The sequence below is a fragment of the Pagrus pagrus genome, assembly GCF_965226575.1.
Source record: "Pagrus pagrus genome assembly, chromosome: 13".
Taxonomy (NCBI): domain Eukaryota; kingdom Metazoa; phylum Chordata; class Actinopteri; order Spariformes; family Sparidae; genus Pagrus; species Pagrus pagrus.
The window spans coordinates 6,486,825-6,504,388 of NC_140197.1; the positions used below are offsets into that span (position 1 = coordinate 6,486,825).

A 17,564-nucleotide genomic window follows, 5' to 3' on the forward strand; every position below is an offset into this window, starting at 1 on the left:
TAGGTAAGGTTTGAAATGTATAAATTTAAAATTGGCAAAACAATGGCAATCAACATCCGCATTACACTAGACATTGGAAATCCACAGAAGAAGATAAAATACGTCATCCATGGGGCACTGTAAAATCGCTGTTTTTTATTGAAAGAGCACCATCAAACAGCTATATAAAAAAACACAAATAATATAACAGCCCAGATAACTACACAAAGCAAAAAATGATACAAACAACGTGCAAGCCGTGGTTTCCGCCATAGCAGTGTCCATAGCAACCACCATAGCAACATAGCAGTGTCTATAACAACCACCATAGCAACGATATCATATGTAACAGCCCCAAAATTTTCTGGCGAAACCTGCAATAATCGTCATAAAAACTAACAAACTAAAGACCACATACATTCACTGAGCAAGGATTATGAAAATAAAGTGCATATTTCTCGATAAAAACATTTTAATGTAAAACCTTTCTTAAAATATTTTTTCACTGGAAATAAAAGGAATGGCAGCCATGATTTTTGTTCTCTCAGCCAGAAAGTTGATGGTCACGTGACGTGGATGCAGGCAATAGAAAAGAAAAGGCCAAAAAAATTGTAGACATCTCACAATTTAACAGGTGTTATTGTAAAACTACTACATTTTGCCCTGTGGACCAACCTAGCTATTATATATTTTCATGTGAGACTGGGTTGTTATGGACCCCTCAGTCCTGAACACAATGGAAGCACATTTTTGAGTGTTCAGTTATTTTGAAGTAGTCCAAAACGTTGAAATAACTTACAGGAGAATATTACTGTTTCTTTTGTTAACGGGTTAAGTTTTAAGGGTCTTCAGAAGGTGAATGTGGTGAAGAGGTTCAGTTTAGATGCACTTGGCCCCTATTGGTTAGTTGACTGCAAGCTGTAGCCTGTTTTCTATGGTGGAGTGAAGTTGAATTGAGGAGTCTCACATCCTGAGAAAAGAAGCTGCTCTACAGTGTGGTGGTATGGCAGCGGACACATCTCTATCTTTTGTCAGATGGCAGCATGGTGAACAGAGTGTAGTTGGGTTTCCCTTCTTAGTTTTACATTTGACACTGCAAAGAAAAGATTTATCCATAATAATCATTTTGTCTCATCCAGTGCACCTGATTTGAGGTAGCTACATGTTGTGATTAACAATTTAGCTGCCAGTTAAAACCTTTATTTAGGCTTCTCAGCCATTTGATAGGGCAACATGATCATACACACACACATCTTTTTATGCTTTTAATGTTTAAAAATAAATATGACCACCAAAACTCAGCTGACATAATTAATGATCAGGTTTATGTTGCCATGTCTTTAGTCAACAACACCAAATGCAAGAATTGGTCATCCTTTTTTGTTAGTTTTATAATTATAGTTAGTCATTATGTCCACTCTAATCCAGCCTGTGAACCAAGTATAACTCTGAACAATGTTGATACAAGCAAGTGACATGCACTGCAAAAGAGTAGCTCAACTCTAACATGTATTGTGGAGACAAAAAAGTTTGGTTTCAGATACAAATTAGAGACAGGATGATGATGTGAAGAGAATGGCGAATGAAGAACAGAAATGTCTGGAAAGCATTATAGTCTTACCATGGCACCAACGCTGTATGTGGCTGCTGGAGTGAGTGCGTGGTTGTAGGGGTCGGTAGCATATACTCGTCCGTAACTGTAGAAACACATGAAATAAGAAATAACCAACAAAATATCAAATTCCTTATGACAGTGCCAAAGTTATTGCTTTATCAAGTTTATCAGCTTTATCAGGGAGTTCTCACTCCCAACTCATCAAATATAGCAGCTTGAAAGTGGCCTTAAGCAGGGGTGTAGTGCTATTTGTAGTACTCAAGTACCGGAGCACACCTAAAACGCATGACATGTGATGCATGCACATGGTTACATTATTTTCAACATCGGAAATTTTTACCTTTTAAGGTATTCCAAAAAATGAAAGGATGTTTTGCTGCTTTCGTCCTTGCTAGTTAATGTTCTTGCTTGCAGTGCTGTAGCCAGGATTTTATAAATACTGTGGTCATGCGTAGGCCTACTAGAAGGAGCAGCATTAAAAGGGAATTAGAAAATGTTATTAAAAAGAAAAAAAATGTATGTATATATATATATATATATATATATATATATATATATATATATATATAATATGAGATAAAATGTAATAATTACTTATTTAATTATGACTTTTTATCTCATAATTGTAATTATCTTTATGTCATATAACTGTGACTCATAATTTGAATTTCTATTTCATAATTTTGACAATGTATTTCATAATAATGACTTTTATCTCATAATTTTGAATCTTTTATTTCATAATTTCCACCTTTTATGTCAGGAGTATGGCTTTTTCTCTAAAAATTATGATTTACCACGGGAATATTTTTTCATCATGCTATGTTTTCATCTTATCCTCTTCTTTAACTGGTGAAAATGGGCTTCTATATCTATCACCGTGAACCTTGCGCAAAGCCTGGCACAGGACACTTTTGGAGTAGGTGACAGTGTGGAACAGTGTGACTGCAGCATGTAGGCTCACGTTTTCACACAATTCTCAACGAGATTCTGTTGGCCATCTTGTCCCTCTCCCTACACATATACACAGACAGACACATAGATACAGACATACCCACATACACACACTCTAAAAACTAATTCAATTAATAATTCAGGGGACCTTTAGTCACTACTTAAATATATATATTTTTGTGAAATAAAAAATCAAGTTCTGAGATTCTGTTAGACTTTTTACTTGCAATTGTTATTTTATTGAGCTTGGATGACACACAAATTATGCCTATTGATTCAATATACTATCATGACTTGTCAGAGTTTAAAAATGTTCAGTTGATCAAAAAATAATAAAATTTTATGTTCTGTTAATGTAAAATACAATTTGATGACGTGTAAACGGCCCACTCTCCACATGCGCGGGCATGTTCAAGGCCAGATGAGTGACCACAGGGCCACAGCTGAAACTCCTTGAAGCATTGTGGTGAATGGTAAGTAATTTAATGCTTAATTACACATATTTGCATTCGCTAGCCTACTATAACTGAATACCGAAATCTGTGAGTCCTTACTCTGAAATTTGAGCAGTGTTGATAGTACAGTCTGTGTGCCGAGGTAAAGTTAGCTAGTAGCTGTAGCCTGTCACTAATTGAGTAGGCTTAAATGCGGGAGTAATAGGTGGCCAGGTAGCCAGAGAAAACGTCTTGGCAAGCTAACTTAATATGGGATTTCCCATTAGCCACCGCTCAGGTTAGCATGTAGGCTAGCTACGTTTATAAACTACTGCTACCTCGTTTACTTTAGCTAGCTGACTAACACACTAGCGCACAAATAGGTTGTTTGTTTGCGAGTTATCTTTACCTGAATCATAGTCTTATCATGTCTAGCTAACGTTAGCCAATTAGCATAATGCTAACTCGCTCCAGTAATAGCCACTGCTTGCTATGAGGTTAGGCCTTTACCCCGGGTCTCAGTGCTTTTTTTCAACAGAACTCTGACACGCGACAGCCTGCTCTCATTGTCTGTTGAGAATTTATTTTGAGGAACCATATTTCATTTGTAAGGGTTAATAAGTTAATATTCATGTTAAGAAGTTCATGTGATAAATAATTAGTTAAAAACATGGATTAAAGTTCTCCGTCGCTACGACGGATTTCCGTCATTCAAACTTCACAGAGGCGACTTGTGAGATCAACGTAGATCGGAGAACTGTTGGCGGATGTTTATTGACAGATTGTCACACTCTACAGCCAATGGTATCATTAACAGCGTGCTGCCTGACCAATGACAGTGTAGAGACCCACACGGGTGGGATCTCAACACGGAGCGGCGCTAATGTTTAGCTGCTTAGCTAGCAAGGACTCGTCGCGCTGCTACGTTATCAGCTGAGTTTAGTCAGCACGGGAGAACTCGTCTGACACGGAGAGTCTCCTGTTGTGTGCTACATGTGTGAAATAACAACTATAGTCTGGACTTTTTCTGCAGTGTGTCTGTGTAAACGGCTTCATTCATCGTCTCTCCCTCCCCTCTGGCACCGTGAGTTACCATGGTTACAGGACCGCCCTGAAACTTTATAATGATGATCAATAAAAAGCTTTGGATTAGTTTGACTGTACAGAGTCATGAATGTAGCCTGATTGTAGCTCAATGCTGAAATCTTGTATTATAACATACAGAACAAAGCCTCAGAGCTTCTTTGATTATCAACAGTATATTAGTGATGGCAGAAAGGTTATAACAAGGCTGCAAAAGTTGCTGCTTGTATGATGTATTTTTCTGTAAAACAATAAGAGGCTCACTTAACAATATTATTCATAATAATAATTAATGGTGATGATGAGAAGAAGTAGAAAATAGCTTACTGAAAAGTTCTGTAGATGGTTGATTATTTGAAAGAGTAAAACTTGAGAGAAGCTTGGCAAAAAAGGCACAGATTCATTTCATAGATTGAAAATAATATTGAAAAGACAAAAAACATTTTAAGTGTGAATAGAACAGCTGTTCAGATCATCCTCCTGTAAAACACTGTTGGTCAAATATTTAACTTGATGTCTGCATTAGAGAACATGGTGTGGGGTGAGGCTGTAAATCTTCTGTAAATTTTTTAAGCACGTGTAAAGAGTAAACGAGTGTAACATGTAACGAGTAAAACGCCCTGTAACATGTTTCACAAATTACAAATTGGGAATATGACTTGGCTACAGCTCGAAAATTCATTACAAGTTTCAAATCATTTTACTTAATTTATCTCCCTACTCAGGTCTTCAGTCACTTTGCTGTGTGCCTTGCAAGGACAAAAAACTGGTATCCTGGTGTCGTGGACCAAGGGGTTCAAGTTTAGACACGGTAAGCCTCTCAGGACAAACTAGACATCACCTCCTTCCCCTGAGGTGAGGAGCGTGAGAGTCCATCTAAAATTAGTGACGATGACACAGGTGAAACTAATTTAGTCACTGTATTGAAGACTCACAAGTGAAATTGAAAATACTGTCTTGTGTGTGTGTGCGCGCAGGTGTGGCTTTCTGCTGTGATCCAGTATCCTGGTGTCGTGGATCAAGGGGTTCAAGTTGAGATGTGATCAGCCTCCGGAAGAAAGCCGTGAAGAAGTATGGGGTGAGACAGAAACATTAACACTTTAGTTTTGTAACTCAGATCTACAGTAAATAAATCAATTGTGTTCACACACACACCTCCTTGAATCACTTAATTTATCTCCCTACTCAGGTCTTCGGTCACTTTGCTGTGTGCCTTGAAAGGACAAAAAGCTCTAGCCTTCATCTGGAATGTACAGCCGTGTATGTTCTGTTGTTTTGTGTCTTAGGAGAATGTAGCCTACAAATGCTGCTGTTTGCACTTTTAAGGATTTAGTACTACTGTTAATTTTAATAAATGGTTCTAATTAATTTGAATATTATTGTCTGAATTTCTGTTCTAAAATGTCCTTATTATAGGACAGGGCTCAACTTAACTGTTGCAGAGATCAGCTTAATTTTTAAGTTCATGTTACTTAGAAATGTGTTTTATTGTGGCCAAAAAAGCTTCTTCACCTTACTTAAAACATTATGTTGGATCAACTTAAATACTTGCATTCGTGTTGACAATTATTAAGTTCATGCTACTTAGAAATGCGTTTTATTGTGGCCTAAAAGGTAATTCACCATACTCAAAATATTGCTTTGAATGAATGTAATTCTGCCAGCAGTTGGCTTAACTTAAAAATTCTAGTGGAAAACATTAACATATTTTTTTTTGTTGACCCAATGTTTTATTTTTTAGAGTGCACATCTGTGCTTGCTCATGTTTGCTTATTGCTTGTGTTGTGGTGTATCTTAGCTATAGCAACAGATGTTTGTTGTTTTAAGTGGGTTGATTTATTGTCAATGTTTGTTTTTTAATAAACACTGTTGATTGTACAAGAGCAGTTCTCTGTGATTATTTGCACCTTTATTTTTGTGATAACAGCTTTTTGAGAGGGTTAGTGCTCAGGGTCATGCCTTCTTCCCCTTTAATTATTAATATTTTCTGAAATTAACAATTTTAGGTGAACAACACTCTTGAGACTGACTCATACTGTTAATTGTTGATCCCTGATGCCAGAGTGGTGCTCCGTTAGTTATTAATCAACATTAATAATTAATCTATTTCATTAATTACTTACATTACATTAGAACGCACAAGTGTTATCAGATCTGACGGCTCGATCAGCAGAAAATTATTTCTCAGTGCTGTCCAAAAATGTTACAAATCACTGTTTCAACGGTACTCTGACATGAGATCATGATGGTTATGGTTTGGTTAGGTTTAGGCACGTATATGCCTCGACTAGGATTAATCATGGATTGGATTTACATTCCGACAGGGTCAGAGGCATTTGCTAAAACGACTGATGTTTAAGCACAAAAGTAAGTTATTTGTCAAAAATGTTAAAACATTGTCAGGAAAGATCATAAAAATACCAAAACACACTGGAGTGGGGCTTCCAAAAAACGCTCAGATGGAACTGTTGACAGGAGCACCGTTTTGTGCAACTTATGCAGAAATAGTCTTCTAACCATTGGAGTACTACAAAATTAAAATGAATAAATGGCCAGTCTAAACTTTGTAGGTTGATAACCTCCTTTTCCATTTATTCATTTACTTGCTTATCCACCAAAATCCATTTACACTGAAATAGTTTTGAATGCTTAAGGCAAATATTGGCATATGGGATTAATTTCGATTAATTGATCACAAAGCTTGTAATTAATTCGATTATTTTTTTAAACGCCTGACAGCCCTAATTATTATTATATGTGTGGACCAGAGTATTGAATGGACCAACATTCTGTGTCTGTGTACAGACCCCTTTAATTTAATAATTTCTTTAGTTGGTCTAGGAAAAAAAGCACAGTAAATTAGTAAAGAAAGTTAGAGGAAGAAAAACAAACCAGAGAGCCACATGAAAACCTTTATATAACCAAAGAATAAAGAATCAATCAATAAATCAATGATTTTTTAGAAAGAACTAGAAAGCTGCAGTGTTTATTGAAAGTGAGCAGCCATGCTGTGGCCAACCAGTCCATCCCCCCTTCCTTCCCTCTATGTCCTAGCCCAGACATGATGAGGGCCAATCAGGGGCCAGGGCCTGTGCCCATAATTGAGCTGATTTGCATAGCAGCCCAGTGGTTGAAGCGATTAGAAGTTAATCCCGATTAGTTTTGGACATTGCTATTCACGATGCAGCCCCCACAACACCCACACTCAGCCCAGCACTGCATCTGACCTATCTTATCTCACAGCGCAGAGCCCTAACCCATCATCAGTGTGTGTGTGTGTGTGTGTGACAGTGTGTATGTGAGAGACTGTGTGGTAAGCTGCAACTACAACACAAATTCAAATGCAATTTGAGTCAAATGCGTTTTTAAAATGACCCTGAGGTGAAAAGATAAACATGGAAACAACATTTTCAACAGCTCTACAAAATGGCTGGGAGCTCAGTCAAATGGATAGTGAATATTTAGGGAAGAAAGGAACCTTTCCAAAAATGTACACAATTATACAATATTATCCCTCAACAACCTACAGAAGAACAAATGTCAGATGATGTAAGACTGAAGTTTCCTTCTCATTTGGTAGAATAATAACCTTCCTTTAAATGAGTAGCAATCACTTTCTTTCTGAGAGGAAGATGGAAACATTTCTCAAGTCTGTGAATTCAGAATCAGAATCAAAATCAGAAACAGATTTATTGCCAAGAAGGATTTTACACCAACAAGGAATTTGTCTAGGTGAATAAGGTGCATACATTGAAGACAATAAACAAACAGTGACTATTATAAATATAAAAAAATAAAAAAAAATATGAAAAATAAAAGATGTACAAATTCTGCGTTAATGTAATGCAAATATTTCAAGTGATGGGTTTGAGTGCAAGAGTCAGTGTCAGTGGGGGTGGGGGTGGGGGCGGGTGTCCCGGTTCTTGTTAAGGGTTCCAACTGCAAAGGGGAAGAAACTGTTCATGTGGCGGAAGGTTTTGGTCCTGATGGACCGCAGCCTCCTGCCAGAGGGGAGAGTGTCAAAAAGACTGTGGCCGGGATGGGAGGGGTCGGCTGCAATCCTACCTGCAGGCCTCAGAGCCCTGGAGCTGTGCAGGTCCTGAAGGGATGGAAGGTTGCAGCCAATCACCTTCTCAGCAGAGCATGTGATGTGCTGCAGTCTGCTCTTGTCTTTAGCAGTGGCAGCAGCATACCAGACAGTGATGGAGGAGGTGAAGATGGACTCGATGATGGCAGTGTAGAAGTGCACCATCATCGTCTTTGGCAGGTTGAACTTCTTCAGCTGCCGCAGGAAGAACATCCTCTGTTGAGCTTTTTTGGTGAGGGACCTGATGTTCAGCTCCCATTTGAGGTCCTGGGAGATGATGGTGCCCAGGAAGCGGCAGGACCCCACAGAGTCGACTGGGGAGCCACACAGGATGACAGGGGCGGGTGGGGCTGGGTTCTTTCTGAAGTCCACGATTATCTCCACTGTCTTTAGAGCATTAAGCTCCAGGTTGTTCTGGCTGCACCAGGTCACCAGATGCTCAATCTCCCACCTGTAGGCGGACTCATCCCCACCAGAGATGAGCCCGATGAGCGTGGTGTCGTCCGCGAACTTCAGGAGCTTGACGGACTGGTGACTGGAGGTGCAACCGTTGGTGTACAGCGAGAAGAGCAGGGGAGAAAGAACGCAGCCTTGGGGGGATCCGGTGCTGATGGTCTGGGATTCAGAGACATGTTTCCCCAGCTTCATGCGCTGCTTCCTGTCAGACAGGAAGTCTGTGATCCACCTGCAGGTGGAGTCAGGCACGTGGAGCTGGGAGAGCTTGTCCTGTAACAGAGCTGGGAGGATAGTGTTGAAGGCAGAGCTGAAGTCCACAAACAGGATCAGGCATATGTTCCTGGGGAGTCCAGATGCTGGAGGGTGTAGTGCAGGGCCATATTTACTGCATCGTCTACAGACCTGTTGGCTCTGTAGGTAAACTGCAGTAGGTCCAGGAGTGGGTTAGTTAATGATTTGAGGTGGGACAGCACATGGCGCTCAAATGTCTTCATGACCACAGAGGTCAGGGCGACGGGTCTGTAGTCATTAAGTTCTGTGGTCCTTGGTTTTTTGGGGACGGGGATGATGGTGGAGACTTTGAAGCAGGCTGGCACATGACATATCTCCAGTGAGGTGTTGAAGATGTCCGTGAACACTGGAGACAGCTGGTCAGCGCAGTGCTTCAGAGTGGATGGAGAGACAGAGTCTTGTCCGGCTGCTTTGCAGGGGTTCTGTCTCTTGAAGAGCTTGTTGACGTCCTTCTCCTGCAGGCAAAGAGTCGTCACTGTGGTTGAGGAGGGGGGGGGACAAGGAGGTGTGAAGTGGAGAGGCCCAGGTTCCTGCTGAGCTGGGGGTGGGGGGGTTGGTGAGATGGGAGAGGGTGTTGCGGGGGATGGTGTCAGGACTGTCCCTTTGTCTCTCAAAGCGACAGTAGAACTCATTCAGTTCATTTGTCGCAGGTCGTGACAGAGTGGGGGGGTTTAGGTTTGTAGTTTGTAATCTGTCTGAGCCCCTTCCAGACAGAACCAGAGTCGTTCGCTGAGAACTGGTGTTGGAGTTTCTCAGAGTATTGTTGTTTAGCTTCTCTCACCGCCTTGCTAAAGCTGTACTTCGACTCCTTAAACCTGTCCCTGTCCCCACTCCTGAACGCGTCCTCCTTTTGCAACCTTAGCTGTCTGAGTTTGGCTGTGAACCAGGGTTTGTCATTGTTATAACTCACCCTGGTGCGTAATGGGATACAGCAGTCTTCACAGAAGCTGATGTATGACGTCACAGCCTCTGTATACTCATCCAGACTGTTGGTGGCAGTCCTAAAAACATCCCAGTCTGTACAGTCCAAACACGCCTGCAGGTTCCCCACAGCTTCACTAGTCCACTGCTTTGACATCCTCACAACAGGTTTGCAGAGCTTTAGTTTCTGCCTGTATGAGGGAATCAGGTGGACCATGATGTGGTCGGAGAGGCCCAGTGCAGCACAGGGTACGGCGTGATATGCACCGCTGACTGTGGAGTAGCAGTGATCCAGAATATTGTTCTCTCTGGTCGGGCAGTTAATGAACTGTTTGAATTTGGGTAGTTCATGGCTGTGGTTACTTTTGTTGAAGTCACCAAGCACAATCACCAAAGAGTCCGGGTTAGTCCGCTCCATACTCTGTATCTGGTCGGCTAGCATGCGCTGCGCCTCCTGCACGTTAGCATGCGGTGGGATGTAAACACCAACCAGAATGAATGAAACAAACTCACGGGGCGTCCGTGGCGCCACCTTGGATCTTCACTATTACTCAGTACAATTATGTACTAAGCTGGAGTCACCTCAGACACTGCCATGTAAATGTTCCTGTAACATCTTAAGGACCATCATTTACGAAGAAGAATCTCTTCTAAATGTATCTCAATGTACAGCATTGTAAAACTGGTTCTCTTCATTTAACCCATCCCACAGGAGCGGTGGGAAGCCAAGAACAGCGCCTGGGTACCAACTCTAAATCTTAGCCAGTGCCTTGGTCAAGGGCACTGACTGGAGAATTAACCTAATGTACATGTTTTTTGATGGTGGGGGAAACCAGGGGATCTGCAGGAAATCGATGCAAGTACAGGGTTTCATGTTCACCCCATGCTGGCCCTGCCCCAGCAAGGTTTCAAACCCCAGACCCTCTTGCTGTGAGGCAACAGCACAAACCATTGCATCACCGTGCTGAGCAGTTTTGTAATGCCATAGCTTTGCAAATACCAGCCTGCAAAGAGGCATATGGGAGAAGTTATCTTTTTTAACACCTTTAACATTGTGAAAGTGTACATTTTAGCATTTAAGCATTCTTGATGCCTACACCTTATCTAGTATTTTTGGTGCCTAAATCTATCCAATTAGTGACAGAAAACTGAAAAGGAAAATAATGAGTGAACTTAGTGTGGACAGCACAATAATATGTTCCTAACAGGATACAAGCCCCAGTACTATACTTTACTCATTTAGCCACAACGGCTTCGTCCAACTGTCACTGTTGTCACTGTTTTGTAAGTTGAAATGATGGTCCTGATGCGACATAAATAATGATGTTCCAGTGTTACGGACCCTCTTTTGGAAAAACTCATAAAGAGGGTGTAGCATCTTCAAAGGGACACTCGGACAAATAAATCAATATATAGATACCAAATTTTATTCACAAACCAAAACAAAGCAAAACCATGTACCAACAAAAAAAGGTCGGAGAACCCAGCCAAAATAAATAAAAAGGGAAAATCGCCGGGCCAACCATGCAATGGGCCGTCGCACCCAGCTATCCCCTCTAACTAAACAAAAAGAAGGAAATTATCCTAATCCTAAATTAACCAAAGAAAAGACGAAAAGAAAAACTGGACGGCTGGTGATCTCCAAAGCAAAACTACAAACGGCTTAGCAAAGAAAAACCCCCAACACTAAAAACATAAGTGGGGGGGGGGGGGGGAAGTAACAAAGGAGACAAAGTGAAACGAATCTCCTTTCGATGTCAGGTGGGCAGAGACTTCCCCGTAAGTTCCACTCGCTCCTCCTTATATGCCTTCAGGTTGATCAAGACACACCTGGACAGGTGTGTCTTCCTGAAAGAAAAATATATACAAACAGAAAAGGAGGGCGCCAGAGCGCACCAGAGAGAGAGAGAGAGAGAGAGAGAGAGAGAGAGAGAGAGAGAGAGCGCAACCAGTCGGGCACAAAGATCATCCCCCATAGGCCCGCACATAACACCCCCACCCTAAAATGTTACATAACAGGAAGGCATGAGTGTTATTAACACAAGTTATGAACACCTCGATAACGTGTCAGCCAGGACATTGTCTCTCCCTTTTACATGCCTAACTTCCACATTAAAGGTCTGGAGAAACAAAGACCAGCGCATCAATCTCTGATTAGTGTTTCGCATTTGATTAATGAACACTAAAGGGTTGTGGTCAATGTACACTACCGTAGGCACCCCAGCGGAGCCAACATATACCTCAAAGTGTTTAAGATCCAGGACGAGGGCCAAAGCCTCTTTTTCAATGGTGGAGTACACCCGTTGATGACGGTCAAACTTCTTGGAGAAGTATGATATGGGATGTTCCACCCCATCATCTCCCTCCTGAAGAAGGACAGCACCTGCTCCTGCATCACTTGCGTCTACAAAAAGTCAAAACGCCCGGTCAAAAACCGGTGCAGCAAGTATGGGAGCATTTGTCAACAGGGCTTTTACACAGTCAAATGCACGTTCACAGTCTGGAGACCAATGAAAACGAACTTTGGGACTCAACAAATCAGTGAGTGGTGCCACAACAGCAGAGAAGTTTTTGCAAAAACTTCTGTAGTACCCCGCCATTCCTAAAAAATGCCGCGACTCCCGCCGAGAAGCTGGAGCAGGGAAAGACGAAATGGCTTCAATCTTCGAGTGCACCGGCCTGACTTGACCCCGCCCAACAACCTTGCCTAAATAGGTAACGGAAGCCTGACCAAACTCACACTTGGCAAGGTTGAGCGTGAGGTTTGCGTCACGCAGCCTCTCGAACACTGTGTGTAGCTGCTGTATGTGATCAGCCCAAGATGATGAATAGACCACGATATCGTCTAAATAAGCCTCACAGCCTGACAGACCAGATAAGACAGTGTTCAACAAACGCTGAAATGTGGCAGGAGCATTACGCACACCGAATGGCATCACCGCGTACTGCAGGAACGCGTCGGGGGTCACGAAGGCAGAGATCTCCTTCGTCCGAGGAGTCAGTGGCACCTGCCAATAGCCCTTTAGCAGGTCAAGCTTCGTAACATAATTGGCAGCACCAACATGGTCAACACAGTCATCTACTCAGGGAAGAGGAAAACAATCTGGCTTCGTGACTGCATTGACTTTGCGAAAGTCCGTGCAGAACCGGTCTGAGCCGTCGGATTTACCTGCCAACAGACATGGAGAGCTCCACGAGCTAGAGCTAGGTTCTGCAATACCATTCTCTAGCATGTAGTTTACCTGATTCTGTAAACGGACACATTTATCGGGACATACACGGTGTGCATGTTGTTTTATTGGGGAAGAATCCCCCACATCAATATCGTGCATCAAAACTTGAGTCCGAGTCGGCACGTCAGAAAATAAGGACAGATTAGACTCAATTAGCTTAACCACATCATCATGCTGAGACTGCGACAGATGTAGAAAATGTCTATTGAGTTGGGACAGTACTTCGGAGTTATTTAGCCTCCCATACACAGCTGCAGGGGAGGGACCAATATCATCCTCAACCTGCTCAGCCAACCCTGGGGAAACCTGTGCGTCAGTGAGATCAGCACTGGACAGCGACAATACGGCCACCGGCTTATCAATAGTTTCAGGTCAGCGCCACGAGAGCAGCTCCGTCCTCACTGACAGGACACCGCGAAACAGACTGTCTGTCCAAATAAGGCTTCGGCATGTTAACGTGACACAACCGACTTCGCTGCCTACGCTCTGGGGTGGCCACGATGTAGTCCCTGTCACTCACTTTCTCTTGGACCACGTAGGGCCCACTGTAACGTGCCTGGAGAGCAGAGCCAGGAATAGGCAACAACACCAGAACCTTATCACCTGGATTGAATTTTCTACTCTTCGCCTTCTTGTCAAACCAACCCTTCATCTTAGACTGTGCATCAGACATGTTCTTTTTGGCAAGTTCACAAGCACGGTGAAGCTTAAAACGAAAATCACAGACATAATCCAGCAGGTTCTTCGGTGCACTATCACCCATCCACCTTTCCTGCAGAAGCCTGAGAGGACCCCGTACTGTATGTGCGAAGACCAATTCAGCTGGACTGAACCCCAGGGACTCCTGTACCACCTCGCGAGCAGCAAAGAGGAGGAGGCAAACCCCATCATCCCAGTCTTTGCTAGATTCAAGACAGTAAATCCGTAACATCGATTTGAGGGTTTGATGGAATCGCTCCAGAGCGCCTTGACTCTCTGGGTGATAGGCACTGGAGTGACAATGTTCAATGTTCAGCTGTTTTGTGACCTGCGCAAAAACCCGTGACATGAAATTAGATCCCTGGTCTGTTTGAATAACCTTTGGCAACCCAAAAAGGGAAAAAAACGTCACGAGAGCCTTAACAATGACAGAGGCCGTGATTTTTCGCAGGGGAATGGCCTCAGGGAAGCGGGTGGTGGAACACATTATGGTCAACAAAAACTTATTTCCAGACTTGGTGCGAGGTAAAGGACCAACGCAATCCACCACAACACGCTCAAATGGCTCCCCCACAACAGGGATTGGGTAGAGTGGATATGGAGGGATGTTCTGGTTCGGCTTCCCAGACACCTGGCAGACATGGCACGTTTTACAGTGTAGACGCACGTCCCTCTTTAACCCCGGCCAAAAGAAACTGCGTAAAACTCTCGCCAAAGCGAGAATCTCAGGCCGAAATAAACACGGAACCACAACCTGCGTCACTACACCCCAATCATCCTGTGCAGCCACATGAGGTGGTGTCCACTTGCGCATGAGCACCCCATCCCGTAAGATATAACCAGTCAGCATGGTCTCAATCTCACGACCAGACTCCGCAGCCTCAAAAAGAGGAGCAAGTGTAATGTCCCGCTTTTGCTCAATAAGAAGCTGATCCCGGGACATACACACCTTCGAACCTGGCTCCTTTACAGGAAGAGAAAAACCTTGCATCGTGGAAGAATCCACAGGTGGGGATGACAAATCACCAGGGCTAACCATAAAGCTGTCGGCCAAACCCATTTCTTCTTGGTCAGAGGGGCTTTGCGCCCGGCTTTTTGCCATGGCCCGAGTGACAGCACAAATTGAGAACACTTCTGGATATTTCTGTTCCAACTCATCAAATCGTCCAGAAGACGGTACAGCAGTCACCTCAGGATTAACCAACACTTTGCCACCAGCCAGGTCATTTCCCAAAATGAACGAGACTCCGTCAATCGGGAACTGTGGGCTCACACCCACAACTACACGTCCGTTAACCAACTCAGAGTCTAAATGAATGGCATGCAGGGGCACCCCCACAAACCGCATGCCAAACCCCTGAACCAAGATATCAGAGCTGACAGAGGATGTGTGAGATAAAGGCAATATGCCCTCCAAAATAATAGACTGTGAGGCTGCAGTGTCACGCAAGATGGTAATAGGAACCTGGGGACCCCCATCTTCCAGAGACACACGCCCCTTCATAATGAAAGGAGCATACGTCCCAAGATCAGACTTACTCGCATCAGACTGACCGGGCCAAAGCTGATGACGAGCTAACGGGGAGGTAAGAATCTCAGTTTTCATCAGATTTATTGCTTTAGAGGGCCCGTTCTTTTTGTTCAGGGCAAAACAGTTATTGACGGTATGGCCACTCTTCGTACAATAGAAACAAATTGGTTTTTCCTTAACCCCTGCACTGTCCTTACCCCATGACCTCCCTTCTACATCGGAGTTTGGCCTGGCCAGCAGAACGGGTGGTTTAGTCAAACTCTGCTCCGAGGGTGACTGGAATGGAACGAAAACGTCTTTATGCGTGAGAACATATTCATCTGCCAGGACAGCAGCTTCAGACACCTTGGAGGCCTTCTGCTCGTTTATGTAAGTGGCAATTCGATCTGGTACACAGTTTTTGAAATCCTCCAACAGTATCAAATCACGCAATTTTTTCAAAGTCCTCCACCCCATTAGAGCGACACCAACGGTCAAAGAGAGCCTCTTTCTCGCGGCCAAATTCCCCGTAAGTCAGACCATCAGTCTTCTTAAAACGGCGGAATTGTTGTCAATATGCCTCAGGCACCAGTTCATAGGCCCTAAGCACTGTAGCTTTAACCACATCATAGTCCTGACTCAGATCAGATGATAGAGACGCATACGCAGCTTGAGCCTTACCTGTGAATACACTCTGAAGAAGCAAAGACCACACATTTCTAGGCCACTTTAATGTTTTCGCAACACGCTCAAACAAGACAAAGTATTTATCAATGTCCCGCTCACAAAACGGAGGAACAAGACGAATACACCTGCTTACATCAAAGAAATCAGAAGAGTCAGACAAAGCAACTGAGGCAGACTGTTTCAGGTCAAACTCCTTCAAACGAAGCTGTCTTTTAGTTTCCTCCTCCATCTTCCTCAATTCCAATTCATTATTGAGTTCTTTCTCTCTTAAATCTAAGCGGCGCATCTCAATCTCCAGCTCTCTGAGTCGGAGCATTTCTTCCTGTGTAACCACCGTCGAGCCAGTGTCACAAGGTAGAACTCCCTTTTTAAACAAGGCGGACCACAACACACTTTTGATCTCCTGCTTCTTCCATTGCTTAGACACAGCTATCTCGAATTGATTAGCAATCACACATAGTTTTTCCTTAGTGCAGCGGTGAAACTGATCAAGGCTAGGCCGCGCCACAAACTCCTCCAGGACGAACTCCATCTGGAGTAATCACCAGACACACGTGGGGGAAAGGAGAAACGAAGAAAATAAATATTTACAAAAACATACAAGTAATCACTGTCCCACGACACAAAGGATCCGAGCGTCCAACACACCTGTATGTCGACCTTAACCCTCTAGGCGCCAGAGTTTATTTAGGAAAATATTCCATTTGGATTTTAAGATTTCAAAAGGCTGTAGCTTGGAAGTGGTGAGAGATAAATCCATAGTGTAAATGAGAAAAATATTCATAATGACCTAAAGTTTGTGATGAGAGTAAATTTACTCATCTAATTTGCATATTGTGACGTCACCAGGTGACTGAATGTAACTTTCAGTAAAACTGATTTTTGAACATATTTACACAGAAAAAATATATTTATATTGTCATCTCATCCTCAAAATAAAGGAACAGGAGTTTGATTGGAGTAAATTTACTAATCTAATTTGTATATCAACAGGTAAAATTCAGTAAAACGGAATTCTGAACATATTTACACAGTAGATTTTTTTTCATTTTATTTCATTTTTTCATAGATTTTTTTCATCCTCTCATCCTCAAAGTAAATGAACAGGAATCTGATAGGAGTAAATTTCCTAATCTAATTTGTAAAAAGAAAAGAAAACTCTCGCCGTGATCAGTGTGTGTTGCTTGTGTGACAGTGTGTGCAGCTGCAGCATCGTCAGTCACTCGTCTCTGACGAGCGATCGTCATCAGAGGGCAAATCGTCCCCTTCTGAATCGCGATCAGCAAAGATCTGTGCAAGCACCTCATCCACACTGTAAAGTCTTTTGGGCATTTTGTTTTTTATTACAAAAATCGCTATCTGTCTCTCTATCTGTAACAAAGGAGACAAAGTGAAACAAATCTCCTTTCGATGTCAGGTGGGCAGAGACTTCCCCGTAAGTTCCACTCGCTCCTCCTTATATGCCTTCAGGTTAATCAAGACACAGCTGGACAGGTGTGTTTTCCTGAAAGAAAAATATATACAAACAGAAAAGGAGGGCGCCAGAGCGCACCAGAGAGAGAGAGAGAGAGAGAGAGAGAGCGCAACCAGTCGGGCACAAAGATCATCCCCCATA

At 42.9% G+C, this 17,564-nt stretch overlaps 1 protein-coding gene and 1 long non-coding RNA gene across 7 annotated transcripts in view; one reads left to right on the top strand and one right to left on the bottom strand.

Moving 5' to 3' along the window:
- The window catches only part of rbfox1 (RNA binding fox-1 homolog 1), a 433,204-nt gene that overhangs the window by 10,647 nt on the left and 404,993 nt on the right, over nucleotides 1-17,564 (bottom strand). For all 6 annotated transcript variants that reach the window (XR_014623865.1, XM_084370875.1, XM_084370874.1 and 3 more), the window contains one exon: nucleotides 1,601-1,676. Coding sequence is in view for 5 of the 6 variants with exons in the window: in XM_084370875.1 (XP_084227001.1) it covers nucleotides 1,601-1,676 (76 nt within the window). In the remaining variant the exon portion in view is untranslated. The remainder of the gene's footprint in view (nucleotides 1-1,600; nucleotides 1,677-17,564) is intronic.
- Nucleotides 4,465-5,883, top strand: LOC311267689. Its single transcript, XR_014623868.1, has 3 exons — nucleotides 4,465-4,876; nucleotides 5,043-5,143; nucleotides 5,255-5,883. It is a non-coding gene; the product is annotated as an uncharacterized lncRNA (long non-coding RNA).